Source organism: Zea mays, chromosome 8, assembly GCF_902167145.1.
Source record: "Zea mays cultivar B73 chromosome 8, Zm-B73-REFERENCE-NAM-5.0, whole genome shotgun sequence".
Lineage (NCBI taxonomy): Eukaryota > Viridiplantae > Streptophyta > Magnoliopsida > Poales > Poaceae > Zea > Zea mays.
The window spans coordinates 147,221,772-147,238,758 of record NC_050103.1 but is presented as its reverse complement, the minus strand read 5'-3'; the positions used below and the strand labels follow the sequence as shown (position 1 = coordinate 147,238,758).

The 16,987-nt window shown below is 43.2% G+C and overlaps 1 protein-coding gene across 7 annotated transcripts; it reads right to left on the bottom strand.

Moving 5' to 3' along the window:
* Window positions 1–765: 765 nt before the first annotated feature.
* On the bottom strand, window positions 766–10,061 carry LOC100194347 (uncharacterized). Of its 7 annotated transcripts, none has more exons than XR_002263914.3 (16): window positions 9,330–10,057; window positions 8,405–8,509; window positions 7,795–7,911; window positions 7,060–7,242; window positions 6,747–6,873; window positions 6,552–6,613; window positions 6,244–6,330; window positions 5,751–5,837; window positions 4,559–4,672; window positions 4,298–4,426; window positions 4,135–4,197; window positions 3,174–3,335; window positions 2,945–3,063; window positions 1,768–2,873; window positions 1,459–1,616; window positions 766–1,243 (listed from the first exon to the last, which is right to left on the bottom strand). XR_002263914.3 is itself a non-coding variant. In NM_001359459.1 (14 exons), the coding sequence occupies exons 1-14, from the start codon at window positions 9,819–9,821 to the stop codon at window positions 1,835–1,837; spliced, it is 2,886 nt and encodes a 961-aa protein (NP_001346388.1). In that variant the 5' UTR covers window positions 9,822–9,934; the 3' UTR covers window positions 1,306–1,834. The 7 variants fall into 7 exon arrangements, 1 of the variants encoding a protein (NP_001346388.1); XR_002263913.3 differs by having other exon boundaries at window positions 771–1,243; window positions 1,459–1,648; XR_556692.4 differs by having other exon boundaries at window positions 1,459–2,873; window positions 9,330–10,061.
* Window positions 10,062–16,987: the final 6,926 nt, after the last annotated feature.

The following is a 16,987-nucleotide window of genomic DNA, read 5'->3' as shown; positions in this document are numbered from 1 at the left end:
ATTTAGGAGTACAACGAAGAAGTGCCCCCCGACCCGAATCTGCGACGACGACGACCGGACGACGTATGCATACTTGCATCGTTGTACATGGCACACAGCTAGCAGTACATACACGTGTGCCAACTGCCATGCATGCGTGCCCCTGTATACTGTACAAGTCCCTGTACTGCACGCTGGCTGGCCGCTCTGCCGACCGTGCATGCTTGCTCCATCGCTCGTCACGTCTCACTGCAGCCCCGGGTGGCCCCGCCCCTCTCGTGACTTGCATCGCGCGCGCATGCTGCTGTGACAAGTGGTTGATGAGCTCAATGCTGTGTGCGCACTGTTGCTCCGCCCGGATCTGTGCCAGGAGAACAAACATGAAATAATGGTGCAGAGAGAGAAAGAGAGAGAGAGGTTGCAGCCGTTCTCTCTCTCTACTGCCACTGCCACCGCCACCGCCGCCGTGAATGTGATCACGTGGCGCCCCCATCCATGCATGCATTTCATCCGTCGCATTTGTAGCCCTGCATTCCTGATCCGCAGCCTACCGATGGCCGTTGCGTGTACGCTCCCACAGTGTTCGTTTCCCAATCAATCAACAGCCCGCGCATCATGCATGCATGCATGCCTTCCACATCCACTTGTCCCCCGTGCCAAGCAAATATATGCTTGCGAGGGAGAGAGATCACACTGAGAAAGGACAGATGTAGATGACACTTTTAACTAGTTAGCAGCTAGATGTCATGTTTGGCCGTTCGTCCTGTTTGATGTCTCTATAAATAGTTAAGTAATTAAAAAATATATTTAATGATAAAATAAAATAAGTATTTACAGAAGAATTAAATATTACGGTCGGTTTAAAGTGTGTAAAAGTAAAAAAACATCATGTACTTTGGGACCACATTGGTGAGACAAAATGGTAGACAACACAGGGACACTACCCGCATCCTCCTGACTCCGTCTGATGATACATGCGTACGTATAGGTACGTACTCATGTGGAGTGAAGGCCAGATCGCCATTCAATTTTCCCTGAGCCACTGATTCCTGCCGCTCATCAACTGCAAATATTCCTGCTGTGCATGCCCCATCCAATGCATCACCCATCAATAGTACACTCTGCATGCAATGCAATGCAAGCTAGTGGTACACACACAGGCACAGGGATGTAGGGCCGTGTAGCGAATTGATGAAAATGCTCGATAGGAGAGTTGTCCATCGCATGCACGGCTCACAGCACCACTGCAGTTGAACCCCCAGTCCTGTACAAGGTCAACGTCAGAGATTTGGGACACAAGAATCCAACCAAGGATAGCGAGTATAACATCTGGCTTTTGTCTATAACACCGAGTCACCAAATATATATAAGGCCAAACATTGTTGGTGGAGCGTGGAGTACATGAGAAAGGTCCACCTATAAGGCCCATTAAACATTGTTGTACAATTTTGCGCGGAGTACATGAGAAAAGGTACACACCTGTAAGGCCCATTAAACATTTCAAAACTTCACAGCCCATATAAACATGTCAACTATTCACAAACTCTGAAAGCTACAGCCGAGTTTGGACAGAAATATACACAAAACATTTCTTCTGTCACCAGTATGAAGATGGCCTCGATGCCCAATTCAAAACCCTAAGCACGGGAGCATGAGAAAAGGTAAACCTCTGCAAGATCCCCGAAGTAGAATCCCTTCAGACTATAAACCAAGGCCACCCAGCTTCAAAATGAACAAAAAGAACTGCTTTCGCCACATGCATGTCCAAAAGAACAGTATGATGCTCACCTTACAAAGGTTTGAGGATGTACACATTGACAATCCGAACGCGAAGAACAGAGGCGACCATCTCTTACTAGAGTAAATCCAGGATAGGTTGTTGTCCTGATGCCGAGTTGGCATGAGGCCTTGATGCTCGGGAGAGTGCGGACTGTCCTTGATTTCTACCGCGCCCTCTTCCAACCGATGTGGATGGAGGAGGGGCAAGTCTTAGTAGCCCATGTGCGGCATTGTTGACCGACGTCGACAATGATCCAGAATCAGATTTTGGTAGCATCATGCTCAGGCCTGTACTGGAACTACTTGGATTGGAGAGACCTGTGCTCAATCCTCCATTTGGATTTCCGAAACCTAGAGCTGCACTGCCCTGATTCAAATAGCTGCCAGTTGAGTTTGTGCCCATTAGATTAGACGTGTTTGACCAGCTCATTTGGTTGCTTTTCGTTTGCCCTACAGAATTCCCGCTGCCACCAAAAACTATGTTGCCTGAGCTAAATCCCGAAATATTTTGATTTATGCTTGGCCAATGCTCGGTTGCTGAAATGCTATTAACATTGCTAGGTATTGGGGGCCAATCAGCAAAAGGATCAATATCATCAACTCCATCGCTAGACAGCCTTCCAGAACCATTATCCTTGCTAATAGACAAGGGTGCATTGAAGTTGGATGACGAGCTTCTTCGAGGAGGCCACTCAATGTCGACAGGGACACATGAGCCAGAAATTTTAGGTCCTGAACTAGCCGCAAGAGATTGTAGTGATGGTTGTGGTTGCGCAGGTGGGATTGTAGCTGCTGTAACATGAGAAACTGATGGTGGCTGCTTTGCCTGGGTGCTCAAATCAAAGGGGAGTGTTGTGGATTGCTTTGTTTGAGTACCGAAGTCAAAAGGGTCTACTGAGGGTTGCTTTGTTTGTGCACTAGAATCAACTGAAAGAGATGGAACACCGGATTTCTTAGTAGGACCCCAGTCTTCATCCCATGCAGGGCTGCTCTTTGCAACTGGTATTTGTCCTGACATAGGTTCAGAATGGATCCCGTTTGCCAATGAAGGTGATGATTTTACCTCTGTGTTCCCATTATCTGTAACAGTCACACCACGCTTCTCTTCAATCTTGCTGTAGAAATACGTAGTAGTTTAGTTGACATATTGATGGACACGTAGAGAGCAATGCAGGATAAATGATACCTTGTAATGTCCTTGACAAATAGCATATACTTGGCAAATTGTTGTACATTCAGTTGATGTGCTGTGAGCAATGGGAAGATGAGAGGAATCACATATTCCGCAGCAAACTCAACACCGCACTGGATCAATGAAAAGAGTAAATTGAGTATCGAGGTAAATCATGACATGGGAAAAACACTCATAATTCAGCTATGGTAAAAAAGAACATGTTAAGAAGACAAGAACTAACTTGTTTATAGATTGCATTAGCAACACCAAGTGTGCACATAAGAGTTGGCGCAGTATGGTCAACAGCTGTGCAACGCCGAACAGTCTCCAAGATACCCATTATTCCTTCTTTGTCCAAGGATGGCACAAGATCTCCTAAACAGCGCAACGCATTCACACGCACCTATATTGCAGGAACAGTTAAGAACATAAGAAAGCAACATAAGTTACAGTACAACAAAGCAGCAAATATTCGCAAAACAATGAGTAACAGAGAACGTGAAAGATAGATAGAACGATGCAACAATGGAATTCTAAAATGTCAATCTTGTACAACAAGAGTAAATTAGAATTAAAGTCAACTGAAACAACACTAAACATCGGTAAAACTACGTGTTGCTAATATTACTTAAGAAAAAAACAAATTGTAAAGCATAGCTACTTTAATAAACATATTGTGCAGCATAACTGAACTTAGCTTAGGTCCACCCGCCATCAGTCAGGTATTCAGTATTTCAGTATAAGAGCAGACCAGAGACACAGGAAAGTAATGAGTAGAATGAAAATCATAATTACATAAGAACACAAGCATTCAATGTTAAAGGATTAATATCCTTTTCTTTCTCGTATGAACCAGCTAGAACACAGAAGAGGCAGTAGTGTTCCATTTTAAAAGTTAGCAGTATTCCATGTGTGTTCATGATTAAAGATAATAAGGGTGTGTTACTGTGTTTGTTTCCCTCCAAGATTATATAAGTTGGATTATGGTGGAAGAGTAGGAGGGTAAAATATCACTTTGGAACTACAAATAAGCTGAAATAAGCTAGTATTGGGTAGCTTATTTCAGCTTATTTGTAATCTCAAAGTGATATTTTACCCTCATATCCTTCCACCATAATCTAACTTATGTAATCTAGGAGGGAAACAAACAGGGCCTAAGTACATTGATACATATAATAGACTAAAGTCTACACTGTTCATACCGCAGCAACTGTTGTCTTTAGAGCTAATCCATGTACACGAGGAAGCACAGCTTTATTGACTAGCTGCACAAGAAAAAATTACATGACACAACATGCATGCCTTGTACATACAGTCTAAAAAACAATTCATTAATCTTCATTTTTAGTATAACAAAAGAGTAACCTTGGTGTCAAGTTGACGAGACAGTGGTACTGTTCGACGCAGAACTTCTTCCTGTAACCGGGGATCATTGTCATCATAAGCCCGGACCAGCATTGGAAGAACATGTGATATCAAATGTTCCTGAGTGGCCTGCACAAGAGCACCATTAAACGACATGTTAAAAACAATCCTTTGGGATTAAGATCACCATTCCATTCATTCACATAGATAACACAAAGGAATAATATAATCTATCGATATTTCACAAGTAACCCTGATCACCTTGTTAATGATGAGATCTGCATGCTTCACAAGCAAAAGTAGAGTTTCACCTGACGCTGAAGCAAACACTGGAACAAGCGCAGGCAGTGTTGCGAGTTCAAAATCCCCTTTATCCTGTAAAAGAGCCAAAAGTAAAGGTCTTTCAGAATAGTTGAGATACATAAAAAAAGGTCAGTACATGACAAATCCTGAAATGTGTTGTGCTTCCAAAAACCAACAGACAAGAGATTAGAGTATTCAATATAGATTAATAGAATGACATAAAGCGCACGTAGTTGTTATTAAGTTGCAGTGTTTTCAAGTCGTACGACTAATCACGATTAGTTGTCCGATTAGACATAGAACGACCAGCCAACTAGTCGTCCGACTAATCACGATTAGTCGTCCGATTAAACATAGAACGACCAGTTTTTGTAGACGGGCTTTAGCTGGGCTGCTCTGTGGGCTTCTAGGGTTGAGAGTTTGAGACTTAGAACGCTCAGGTTTTCAGGCACACGCACAACTACCGTCCGGCCATCCCAGTCCTGCCCATCCACACTCCACTCCCACACATCCGCCGGCGAACAGGAAGACGCAGCCACCGGCACGCAAGGACCAGGAGCCGTCCCCACCTCACCCCAAGACAGAGACACCACCCAAGGAGGAGCCCCCGCCCTGCCCAACGGCCCAAGATAGAGCCACCATCCGCCGCCTAGAAGGAGCCGCAGTCCCCCGCCGCCCCTCCCGACCGCAACCTTCCAGGCGCCGTATCCTGACCTTGTGCAGCGCTCCTCGCCCTCAAGATAAGCACATCCTCAGATGGTAAGTAAGGATTTTTCTCGTCTGCATCTCTGCTTTCCTTGTTTGCTGAGGGCTGATTAGCCGATCTGGTCGACGACTAATCGTGACTAGTCGACTGGTCGGTAGCTATACGACTAGGTTCGACTAGACGACTTGAAAATATTGTTAAGTTGCATGCACCGACTAGTTCAACCCAAAAGCTTAAGCGAAGAGGTGGGCAATGCACTTATACACTTCAACAATAGTCAAGGTTTTACTACAGTGATATGCATATTTTACATGGAAAAGCACTAGCATTAAAAGTACATACTCAGATGTGATTCCATAACCTGAGAAACTCAATATTCTTTGCATGGAGAGAAACTCTATTCATGTATTAAAATGGATACAAATGAGAAACAGCAGAAATAACCTGAGATTCTGCTATAGTTAGAACCATAGGCAAAATCATTGGCTGCATAACCATGTTGCGTAACTCAGCACAAAGAGGAGGAAGCACCTGGTTGCAAAGAGAGTCAGCTTTGGAATAACCAATGGATCAAATAAATATACGTCTGTTATTTTTCCTGGACAAAACAGTTTGAAAGGCACAGACAGAAAAAACGGAATCACATCGTAAGAATGGGTCAACCAGAGAATTGATTCGTACTGTGACAAGTTCAAATCTAGAAATCAAGGTTTAGATATTCTTTTATTTATTTCCAACTTTCCATACAGGAAGTGCCACATGCTGATAGCAACCAAACATTATGGGATCTGGGTAGATGTGTCGGTTTAATTGAACATATGCAGGTTCCAATAGCTTCAATGATATGATATGTAGTAAAACAAAATGATGCTCAAATAAATAAAAGAATGGTGCCTTGATCAGAAGAAGATATAATGGATCACAGTATTGAACATACTTTATATCGAAGAACTCGGGAATCAAAATCCTTCCACATATCTGATAATGCCTTCAAAAACTCTGTCTTCTGCATATTATCTCTCTCCTGAAAGGAATGGTGCCTTAAAATTTAGGGCCATTGTCAGGTACTAAATTGTGTCGTTTCATTGTCTAGTCAAACAGGCAAGACTCTTGCTGCTGAGTTGACAGGTACAACTGAAAACAATTCTAGTCAAAGGTGATTCTCAGACAGCAAAGAAGAAAGACTGATACAAAAACAAGAGATTGCAACCTTTTAACTTATCCAGGGGAATAATAAATACATACAAGCAAATGGTCAAGGAAACGAAGAGCGCGCAACCTCGTATCATCCCGGAAGAAAGAAGAACCTGCAGAAAAATGTATTATTTTAAAAGTCATTTCATGAAAGTATCAGTGGTGGTCATGATTTATCCCACCAGTGAGGGACACAAAATCTCCATTGATATTCCCTTAAATGAGGGAAATAAAGGTGTTAGACACCTGTAAAGGCCATAGCACTAGGACGTGATAGTGCATCCATCGATAGCATCCTTTGCAAATCCAATACCAAATCAGAAGGAATATTAGAAAAGGCTTCACTTGTTAAATATGTCAAGGCATTCATGTACTGCAAGAATAGAGGGGGCAGAGAATCCCATCAGATAGGTGCTGTAGAATGTGGATAAAGCCTGAACAAGATGGTCTACTTGCAAAACTGAAGCAGAGAAAGTGTAAAATATACAGTTCAGACCACTGAGGCTAAAAGAACAAATCTACATTGGGTAAATGTCAACATTCAGATTTTAAAACATACCATTTTAACATTGTTATGGCAGTCCAGAAGTGGTCTACGAGCAACCAGATTGTAAGCCAAACATCCAAAGCTAAACATATCACAAGCAGAGCCAACTTTAGAATCTCTACTTTGGACCAATTCTGGTGCAGTATAGTTCAACGATGGTTGAAGAGGTAAAGCTGTATCCTCGACATCATAGTCCTAGAAAGAAAACAAGCAGATAAATTGTTAACAGGTCAGGGCATTGGAAGCAACAAAAAAATTCACAAAACGTATCTTGAAGACACAAATCACAGAAGATGTCACCAAAGTACTTAGGAATGGGTATGATGAAGCGCTAAATATGCTTAGTTGACCATTGATAACTTAACAATGTAGCGGTCTAATAATGACTAACATAGGTTCGTGGTGCACATCGTATATGCCATTACAAATCCCAGCAGTAGCAATGTGCTAAACACAATCGCCAGTTCGCCACATCACAGTAGTGGTATATTCTTAACTTTTATATGAAAAGATCAGTTCAAGACAAGAAGAAACTCTGCCAGAAAAATATGTATCATGCAAAACTGTGTGACAATTTAGAAATTAAATGATTGCAAAAAAAAGAACAATATAAGTTCAGTGGAATATTTTCTGTTACAGCAAACTTCAAAGGGATAATACAGATTAGTAATATTCCCAAAATATGGTAGAAGAATCTGCAAATTAAAGCCACCAAACTGACAAACTAAATGTATATCACTTACTAACCGAATAATGAAATAGTTGTGATGAAGTCAAACTCAAACCAACTGCTGCTTGATCAACCGAAAGAGCAAAACCAAACCCACCAAGCTTCCAAGACCCGTTAGAAGTTATAAATACCGTCTGTAAAAGAAGCAAGATTAGTAAAGTACACTAGTGTACAACTTGTTGTTGGCATAATGGATAACAAGCAAGTAACATCAAACCCATTAGGTATTCTGCAGAGATATTAGATCCCATGTGGTGCTAAGCCATCAAGCCATCAGTTCAGAGAGCAACATACATTAAAGGTTCAGTATATAGAGAACAATGTGAACAAACCAATTTGCAATTTGAGGGAAAAATAATGTCCAAGAAAGCATTGAGTTTTTCAGCAAATAAGTGCAAGTACAAAAGGCATCATATACTACAATACATAGCAAGCCTAAGAGTGACCTTAGGATCATCAAGGGGGACTGCGGCAAGGCAGAATGACTACGCTAAAATGACAAGAGAACACAAAAACATTGGGATTGTAAGAGGAAAAGGACAGAGCGAATCAATTATCTCAATACTCAATAACAGAAAAGGAACAAGCAGAAAATTATAAATGCAGAAGAATGGTGGTGTGAGGAACCTCAGGCGATATAGCTCGATGGGCAAGATGAGCATTGTTATGAAGAAAATCCAACGTCTCTGCAACTTGTAGCAGCCCATGTTTAATCTCAAGTAGCCCCATTTCCTGAAACACAAGAAAGAAATTAGCAAACTGCTGAATTAAAAATATGATCATGCTTTGGCTGTCCAAACTATTGCTATGACTAAGGCACCACTCAATACACAGAAATGCAAGGAACAAAGAATCTACAGGCATCAATCACCACTTATATGGCCTGAAAAGTTCCAAATCCACAGGATACCTGATTGTAAACTAAAAGTTTTACAGTAGAAAATCGCAAGAATCTCACAGTCAAACCTCATGTTTGAATACAATTCCGATTATCTGAAATCCTACCAAACGCCAGTGGCAGGGACAGTGTAAGATGTGAGGTCAGATAATCTTGGAGGGTTTTTACAAATCAGTGGTGTATAACTTAGGAAGTAAAATAACTATGTATTGTAAACTCTTAGAGAAACATACAAATTTTGATACATTGGTATGACAAGGATGCCATTTTTTAAGGAAGGTTTGTTGCAAAATGTTAGAAGTACAAAAAAAAAAAATACACTCATTATGCAGCTTTTCTGGATGTGACACTGCCAAATGCTGCATTAGAAACATAAATGATACCTTCTCAGATCATGCCTCTGTAATTCTATGACATTTGCTAATCAATAATGGCATGAACAGCTAAAACCAGAAACAATAGCGAGTTTTCCACTCCCATACCAACCCTAATCGCCTTAACTTGCTAGCCAGTTTTGAATGCAGCAGCAACAAGTAACAAGTAGGAAAACACGACAAAACTTTCCTTTAATCAGTCTTGTAACCTTCCTAGCAGTAAATAAATTGCCAAAGGTCGATGACACACAGAGTTAAACAAAAACACGATCAGTCGTACCATGCCCTTGACCTCCTTGGGCACCTTGCCAACATTGTCAAGGCACCCGAGCGCGTTAGCTACGGAGGCGAAGACGGGCTCAGTGGCCATGGCCATGGCGGCCTTGGTCTCGTCGAGCGCCTGCACGACGTGCAGCACGCCCGGGTGGCGCAGGCGCACGAGCCGCGCCGCGTCGGCGCGGACGAGGTCGAGGAACGCGTCCTCGGCCGCCTTCGACATCCCCGCCCGCGCCCGCGCCTCAGCGAGGGCGCGCTTGTCCAGCACCCAGACGGAGACGACGGGGTAGGGCGCCGAGGGGGCGCCATCCCGCGGTCGCGCCGTGTAGATCCGCCACGCGAGCCCCGGCCCGCCGGACCCGGCCTGATCCAGCAGCTCGTAGTCCTGCAACGGGCGCGGGCCCGTCACCTCTTGCACCGTCGTGGACACCGTCTTCTCTATCACAGCCGACGCCTTCGCCAGCGCCTGCGTCAGGGTCTTCATGTTGAGCGCCATCGCCCCCCACCGCCGCCGCTGCCGCGGCCTCCGGCGAGATCTCCTGGGAGGCCCCGGCCGCGGTGGTGGATTTCCTCTTGGAAGGGGTCGTCTGATCGGTCGGTGGCAGGCGTGTTGGTTTATAATTATGTTTTGTTTTTTATTTAAACGTTTTTTTCGGGGAGAAGCAGCTCATGCCACTGCCATGTGAGACCGCGGACGAGGGGATGTATGGAGGATGATGCTTCTTCGCGAAGGGGACGAGAAGGGGATTGCGAAATATGGGCCGTTGGTTCGACGTGGTTTTGGCCAGGATGAACGACTGGGATGCGGCATTTGGTAGGCGTGGCGAGGTTGGTCAATGACAGCGAACAGAGTGTAAGAACATCTCCAATAATTTATCGAACAGTTGCCTTAAATTGAAATGTGGAGCCCTTTAAAGCAAAAACTACTTCAACAGTGTCTTATTTTATAAAATTTGGTCCAAAAAATTATAGAGCACATTCTCGAGTGTCTCAAATATACTACATAGTGAGTTGTCCTGTAATCTAGATTTGAGTCTTTAAAATGTTTTGCTGATACCCTAAATTCTATAAAATATAATAATTTTTAAATTATATGATATTTTTATAGGTCACGTTTTAGAGATGCTCTAAGAGCATCTTCCGAATTTTTTGTTTTTTAGCCCCTTTCGTGACAAAAATTTACGTTTGGACCCCCAGAAATTTTATTTGCACGTTTGGACCCGATGCTCGGCGCCATAGGTTGTGGCGCCGAGGTAACACAGCTCGGCGCCACAGCCTATGGCGCCAAGCTGTGTGACGTGGCAGTCCGCGTAGCACCTAGCTCGGCGCCACAAATCCTGGCGCCGAGCTAGGAAATAACCGCAAACCACCTTTCTCTCTGCGCGTTTCTTCTCTGTTGAATTCACTTCAACCGCAAACCCGCTGCCGCCGTTCCCGAGTGGAAATCGCCGCCACCCGCCGTCGTAGCTCCGGCCAACCCGCTCGCCCGCCCAGCTCCGGCCAACCCGCCCTCTTGGCTTCCGGAGGGCCGCCGAGCTCGCCCGCCCGCCCAGCTCCGGCCAACCACGGCACCGGCGCTCGCCAACGGTCGACCACCTCGCCAGGACCGGCCGCCGCGCGCACGGGACCGGCGCTCGCCACCGCGCCTGCTCGCCAACGGTCGGCCACCGCGCCTGCTCGCCCGCTCCGGCCCCGGCAGCTCCCGCCCCCACTGCCGCCCGATTTTTTTTAATTTCTTAGTTAGTAAACTGTTAGCTATTGTTAGTGTTTAGTAATTAGTTAGCTATCCACTTATTTATTGTTTAGTAAATAGTTAGATATTTTGTTGTTAGTGTTTATTAAAATAGTTAGCTAGTTTCTTGCTTAGTATATTGTTAGTGTTTAGTAAATTCTTAGTGATTATATAGTTAGCATTTTGTTTAGCGCATTGATATTACATGTTTTCTGTGTTGGCAACCATCGTGTTGTCGTTTATTCGCAGGTTCTATAAACATCACTTTATAGGGGAGGTGCTGCCAAATTTTTTATTGACAATAGGTTTTTTTGTACGTAGGTGTTCGTCCGACTTGACCTTCTCCACCGTTAGCTGGACTCGTACGCGATCTCAGGTATATATTGTTTTCGTACATTATTTATATATTATGTAATTTCGTTTGATGTGTTCATTTAATATTTACTATATAGTTATTAGTTAATATATATTTATTACTTAGTAAGTTAGTAGGCTTAAGTATATAGCCATTATTGAGTTAGTAATCCATTTTTGTAATAGATGGACAGCCTAGTAACACTATACCATGGAGGAAGGGTGGAGATAGATGCTTATGGGAATGTTACTTTTGCGGGCGTTTTTATAGGAATTCGTAGCTCGGCGCCAAGATCTGTGGCGCCGAGCTACGAGGCCGCGCCGCCACCACGTCAGTGCCAGGTCAGCCCTAGGCGTAAGCAGCCGTTGCTGCCACGTCACAGCTCGGCGCCATAGGCTGTGGCGCCGAGCTGTGTTACCTCGGCGCCACAACCTATAGCGCCGAGCATCGGGTCCAAACGTGCAAATAAAATTTCTGGGGGTCCAAACGTAAATTTTTGTCACGAAAGGGGCTAAAAAACAAAAAATTCGGGAGCATCTTCAACAAGGGTCTTAAATGAGGTGATATTTCGAATTATATGGCTTATGGGAGAAAAACAGCCTGCAACAAAGGTCATGTTTTATCAAATTTCGTTAAACCACTTTAGAACTCGAAGTATAGGGTTCTAAATATAGTACCCGACCATTCGATCCCTGTTCCTTTTTCCCACATCGCGGAAATTTCACATCCGCCGGTCATTAGGTCTTGTCTCGCCTTCCACCTGCCGTCTCTTCATCCACGCCCGCTGCCGCAAAAGTACCGGTGGGACTTCCGCTCCACCATAGCCACCAGCTGGAGATTTGTCGCCGTTGTAGCCTGCAGAACATACACCCGTCTGCTAGGGACATGGAGGTCAGGAGAGCTGGGAGGGAAGCGAAGTAGTCAGTAGGCACGGAAAGGGAGCCCGAGTGTAGGTAGCGCTTCTCTTCAACGTGCCCAATTTGTTGCGACTTATATATCACTAGATGTATACTTGTGCGTCGTTACGGAGTAAATATCTTATAATAAGATACATTGAGATGCAGAAGTATTAATTGATGTTCTTTGCTCTTGTGAATGTTTACATAAAAGAGGGACAATGTTAGTGTGGTTTTGATAGAGAAGACCAAGAAAGTAGAGAATATGTACTATGTTCCAATTTCTTTCATCAAACATATGAATTGAAGCCTACTTGTCTTCATGTCTCATCTTGTCAAATTCATCGATACAAACTATTCCAAGATCAGCCAAAACCATTGCTCCTCCTTACAAATAAAACTCAAGCCGTAGAGAAAAAGAAATATCTACATCCTTCAAAAACTAAACTTTAGTAAACAACAAACAATTTGGTGAAATAGACCTATCGGGCTACTATAGCGAATTACATGTGTTGTAAGACCAGCTAAAGATGATCTTTTGCCAGATGTATATACTACAATAGATGCAGTCTTCTCTACAAATTTTAGGAACTCTTGAAATGCACATTAGTGTCACTGAACCAGAGATCTTTGGTTTTAAATAGCAAAAATAATTTATGTACAATAGTGTCAAAGTACTTAAACTGAATTATAGTACAATTCACATGATCTCGAAGCACAAGTTATGACACGTAAATCTTATTGCAACATTACTTTTCCATCAAACTGAATGCTATGACAACACAACAACAAACAATACTTGCCTATGATTTTGCTGTGGATGGATCACCGAGAAGCAAGGCATGAATGTGCCCTCTCAAACGTACACCATTAGTTAGCCTCTACAGTGAGTAGTGAAAGGGAAATAGGGTTAACCTTTTCCCAGTATTAATTTTGGTGGTTGAATGCCCAACACAAATATTGGACTAACTAGTTTGCTCTAGAGTATATGATTTACAGGTGTATAAATGTTCAACACAAACCAATAAAATATTGAAGAATAGGGTTCAAATTCAAAGGAGCAAGAAACCAAGTGTGCCCTGGTCTGGCGCATCGGACTGTCCGGTGTGCCACCGGACAGTGTCCGGTGCACCAGGACCGTACAATCCCAAATCAGTCACTCTCGAATTTTCGCCAGCGCGCTCCGCTATAATTCACCGGACTGTCCGGTGTGCCCATGGACAACAGCCACCCCCAACGGCTTGTTGGTGGTTGAGGGCTATAAATACCCCCCAACCACCACCACTCCAAGCACCCAAGCATTCCACACATTGCATTCAATACAATAGCAATAGACTTCACTCCAAGACCCAAATCAAAGTGATCGATCCACTCAAAGTTCCAAATTCAACTCTAGCGCATTAGGGCTTGTGAGAGGATCACTTGTGTTTCTTGTTGCTCTTGTTTGCTTGGTTGGCTTTCTTTTCTTTTCATTTGTTACTCTCAAGTGCTTTGTAAGCAAGGCAAGAGACACCAATTGTGTGGTGGTCCTTGCGGGGTCTAAGTGACCCGTGAAAAGTAAGAAGAAAGCTCACTCGGTTTAGGTGACCGTTTGAGAGAGGGAAAGGGTTGAAAGAGACCCGGTCTTTGTGACCACCTCAATGGGGACTAGGTTCTTTAGAACCGAACCTCGGTAAAACAAATCACCGTGTTCGCCCGCTTTATTTCTTGGTTAATTTGTTTTCCCCCTCTCTCCCAGACTTGATATTCGTTCTAACGCTAACCCCAGCTTGTAGTGTGTGCTTAAGTTTATAATTTTTTATTCCGCCTATCCACCCCCCATCTATGCGACTTTCAATTGGTATCAGAGCTCGATGCTTCATTAGAGTTTAACGACTCGAAGTGATGTCAGGAGGATCCGCCAAGAGGGAGATGAAAACCAACGAGAAGGCCACAAGCCACGGGAAGGCTCCATCAAGGGAGTCTGGCACCAAAGGCAAGGAGGAATCCCCTCCTCGCGTCAAGTCGCATCGGAGTGATGACAAGAAGAAGAAGATGAAGAAAGTGGTCTACTACGAGACTGACTCTTCGTCGTCCTCCACATCCGACTCCGACGCGATGTCCATCACTTCTAAGCGCCATGAGCGCAAGAAGTATAATAAGATGTGAAAGTGCATTCATCCCTTTTGTGAGTTTTGGTGATTTGGATAACAACACATTTAAAGGTCTAACAAGTTTGCTAAGTGTTGAACAGGAAATTTAGTATGATGAACATACTTGAATAGTGTATAATGATCAGTGAACAAGGTTCAACACAAGGTCAAATAACCAGTGAGACAATGCAAATGGATATAATATGGTCTCTATATTGGTTTGAATATATGGACAAGTCCTGAGAAATCATTATGCATAAATATGATCATAATAGAGGTTGAAGTGATTAAGAGGATTGGTCAAGCCAAAGTGAATAAGATATGAGGAATCGTGAATTGGCTTGACCATATTACTATTAGTCCATATATGAATATATGAGAATCAAACTAGAGCTTGATTGATCTTAGCAGTTATATCTAGATGACATTCAAGCAAGGTTCACAGTATTGAAGAAATGATTCTCTCAATGGATGCTCAATAGGATGTGACTCAAGAATGGCTTGATAGGGTGAAGATAGCAAGGAAAGGGCTTCGAGGAACTAAGCGAAGGTGAAGGCCAAGCGACGGCTTGTAGACCGAGGTACCATGGCTAAGGTGAAGAAGAGAGTACTTGCACTAAGTTGATGAACTAATCAGCTATGAAGAGTTACAACATGTTGATGCATCAGTAAGGTGACTTGAAACCATGATTTGAACTCATATATGGTGAAATGGCACAAGTCACAGGCTTGATTTGTGTTTACTTCAAAAGGTGAGACAAAGATGTTTGTGATCCTTATGAAGCAACATCATGGAGAAATCACACTTGAGACACCAATGACTCAAGGAGTTTACTTAATTATATTTTATTTGACTTGAGTATAGGAATCATCGTACTATCAAGGGGGATCCATAAAGAAGGCTAGTGTTGGTACTAAAGCTCAAAATCCTTGATCTAAAACTTCCATTTTACCCTTGTTAATCCTTAGTGAAAGTATGTAGTACAACCTTTTTAAGTCTATCTTGGCCAAAATTGCTTTTTCGAAAATACAGGTTCAACCGGTTTTTGCATTGTTCACCTTTTTGGAAAATACAGGTTCAACCGGTTTTTGCACTGTTCACCTTTTTGGAAAATACTGGTTCAGTCGGACACTCAACTAGTTTTTGTCTGGTGGAAACAGGTTCAACCGGTTTTTGCACTGTTCACTTTTTTCTGCCAATCTGTTGTGTCAGCCAAAAAACTGTGCGCAGCTTTTTGAAAAACCGGTTCGACCGGTTTTGGGACCGGTTCAACCAGTTTTTGGGCAGAAAAGTCAAAAACGGCTAGTTTTGGAGCCCCACCTATATATACTCACTCCTACCTCTCTCCCCACAGGAGAGCACGACCCAAACCCCATTTCTAACCTGAGAAACACCTCCCACTCTCTCTCACACACCTCTTGTCTCTCCCATTTCAAATCTTTGGAGAGAAATCTTTGAGTGAGTTTGAGAGCTGCGATTTTTGTGCTTCATCTCCAAATCTTTCTTACTCTTCTTCATTCGAGCTTTGGTACTATATCGAGTTCTTTGTGGATTCATTACTCTTGGAGCTTCTAGCTCCTAGACGACTAGGTGTCTCTTGTGAGTCTGCAAATCTTGTGGAAGACCACAAGAAAGTTTGTATTACCCGCTCGTTTGAGCAAAGATTATTGTGTGGTCTTGACCTTTGTGGTCGATAAAGGGAGGATTAGGGTTGAAAGAGACCCGGCTCTTTGTGGGCGCCTCAACGAGGAAGTAGGGCACCTTGGTGGTGTGACCGAACCTCGGGATAAATCTTGTGACTCTTGTGTTCTTGCTCATTGTGTTTGTTTGTGTTCTTCGTTCTCTCACCATTGTGTGGAAGATTTGTTTATATCTTTTTGGTGCGTGGATTTTGAGAAGTGCCCTTCTTAGATCTACTACTTTGAACCCTGTAGATCAACTTGAACATCTCATTTCCAAAGTTAACTAGGTGAATTTTGAGATCAATTCAGTTTATATCTCATTCTTTAGTTGAGCTCGTGCAAACCGGTTGAACCGGTTTTACCCAGTTCGTTTCTAGTTTTGTTGAAAAAGTTTTAACTTGCCTATTCACCCCCTCTAGGCAACTTTCAAGATGCCACTTTGTTATCCCCGTATTTCTAAGTGCACTCCATTACTTTTCGTCCCATTAGGCAAGCCACCATGATTTGATGGTGAAGATTATTCTATGTGGAGTGATAAAATAAGGCATCACCTAACCTCACTCCATGCAAGCATATGGGACATTGTTGAATTTGGAGCGCAGGTACCTAATGTGGGGGCGAAGACTACGACTCGGACGAGGTCGCCCAAATACGACACTGTTGGGGACTTGTTCTCAAGTGCTAAGAGTTAAGAACAAGGCAACATAGAAAATGTTAATCGTTAACATCCTTCGTCCTCCGAAGCATTATTTTCCTTAGGATATAATGACTTGCGGACGAAGGTTATGAAGGACATACCTTCATAAATTCATTAAACAATGACGAAGGATGAAATATAAAGAATGTAAAAGAAAACATGAACAA

Excerpts from the sequence above, each read along its gene's own strand:
- LOC100194347 (NM_001359459.1), bottom strand. The coding sequence starts at position 9,821 with ATGGCGCTCAACATGAAGACCCTGACGCAGGCGCTGGCGAAGGCGTCG. Across the intron at positions 6,614-6,746 it reads TAGTGCTATGGCCTTTACAG|GTTCTTCTTTCTTCCGGGAT; the intron begins GTGTCTAACACC and ends ATTTTTCTGCAG. Across the intron at positions 2,874-2,944 it reads TTTGTCAAGGACATTACAAG|CAAGATTGAAGAGAAGCGTG; the intron begins GTATCATTTATC and ends GTATTTCTACAG.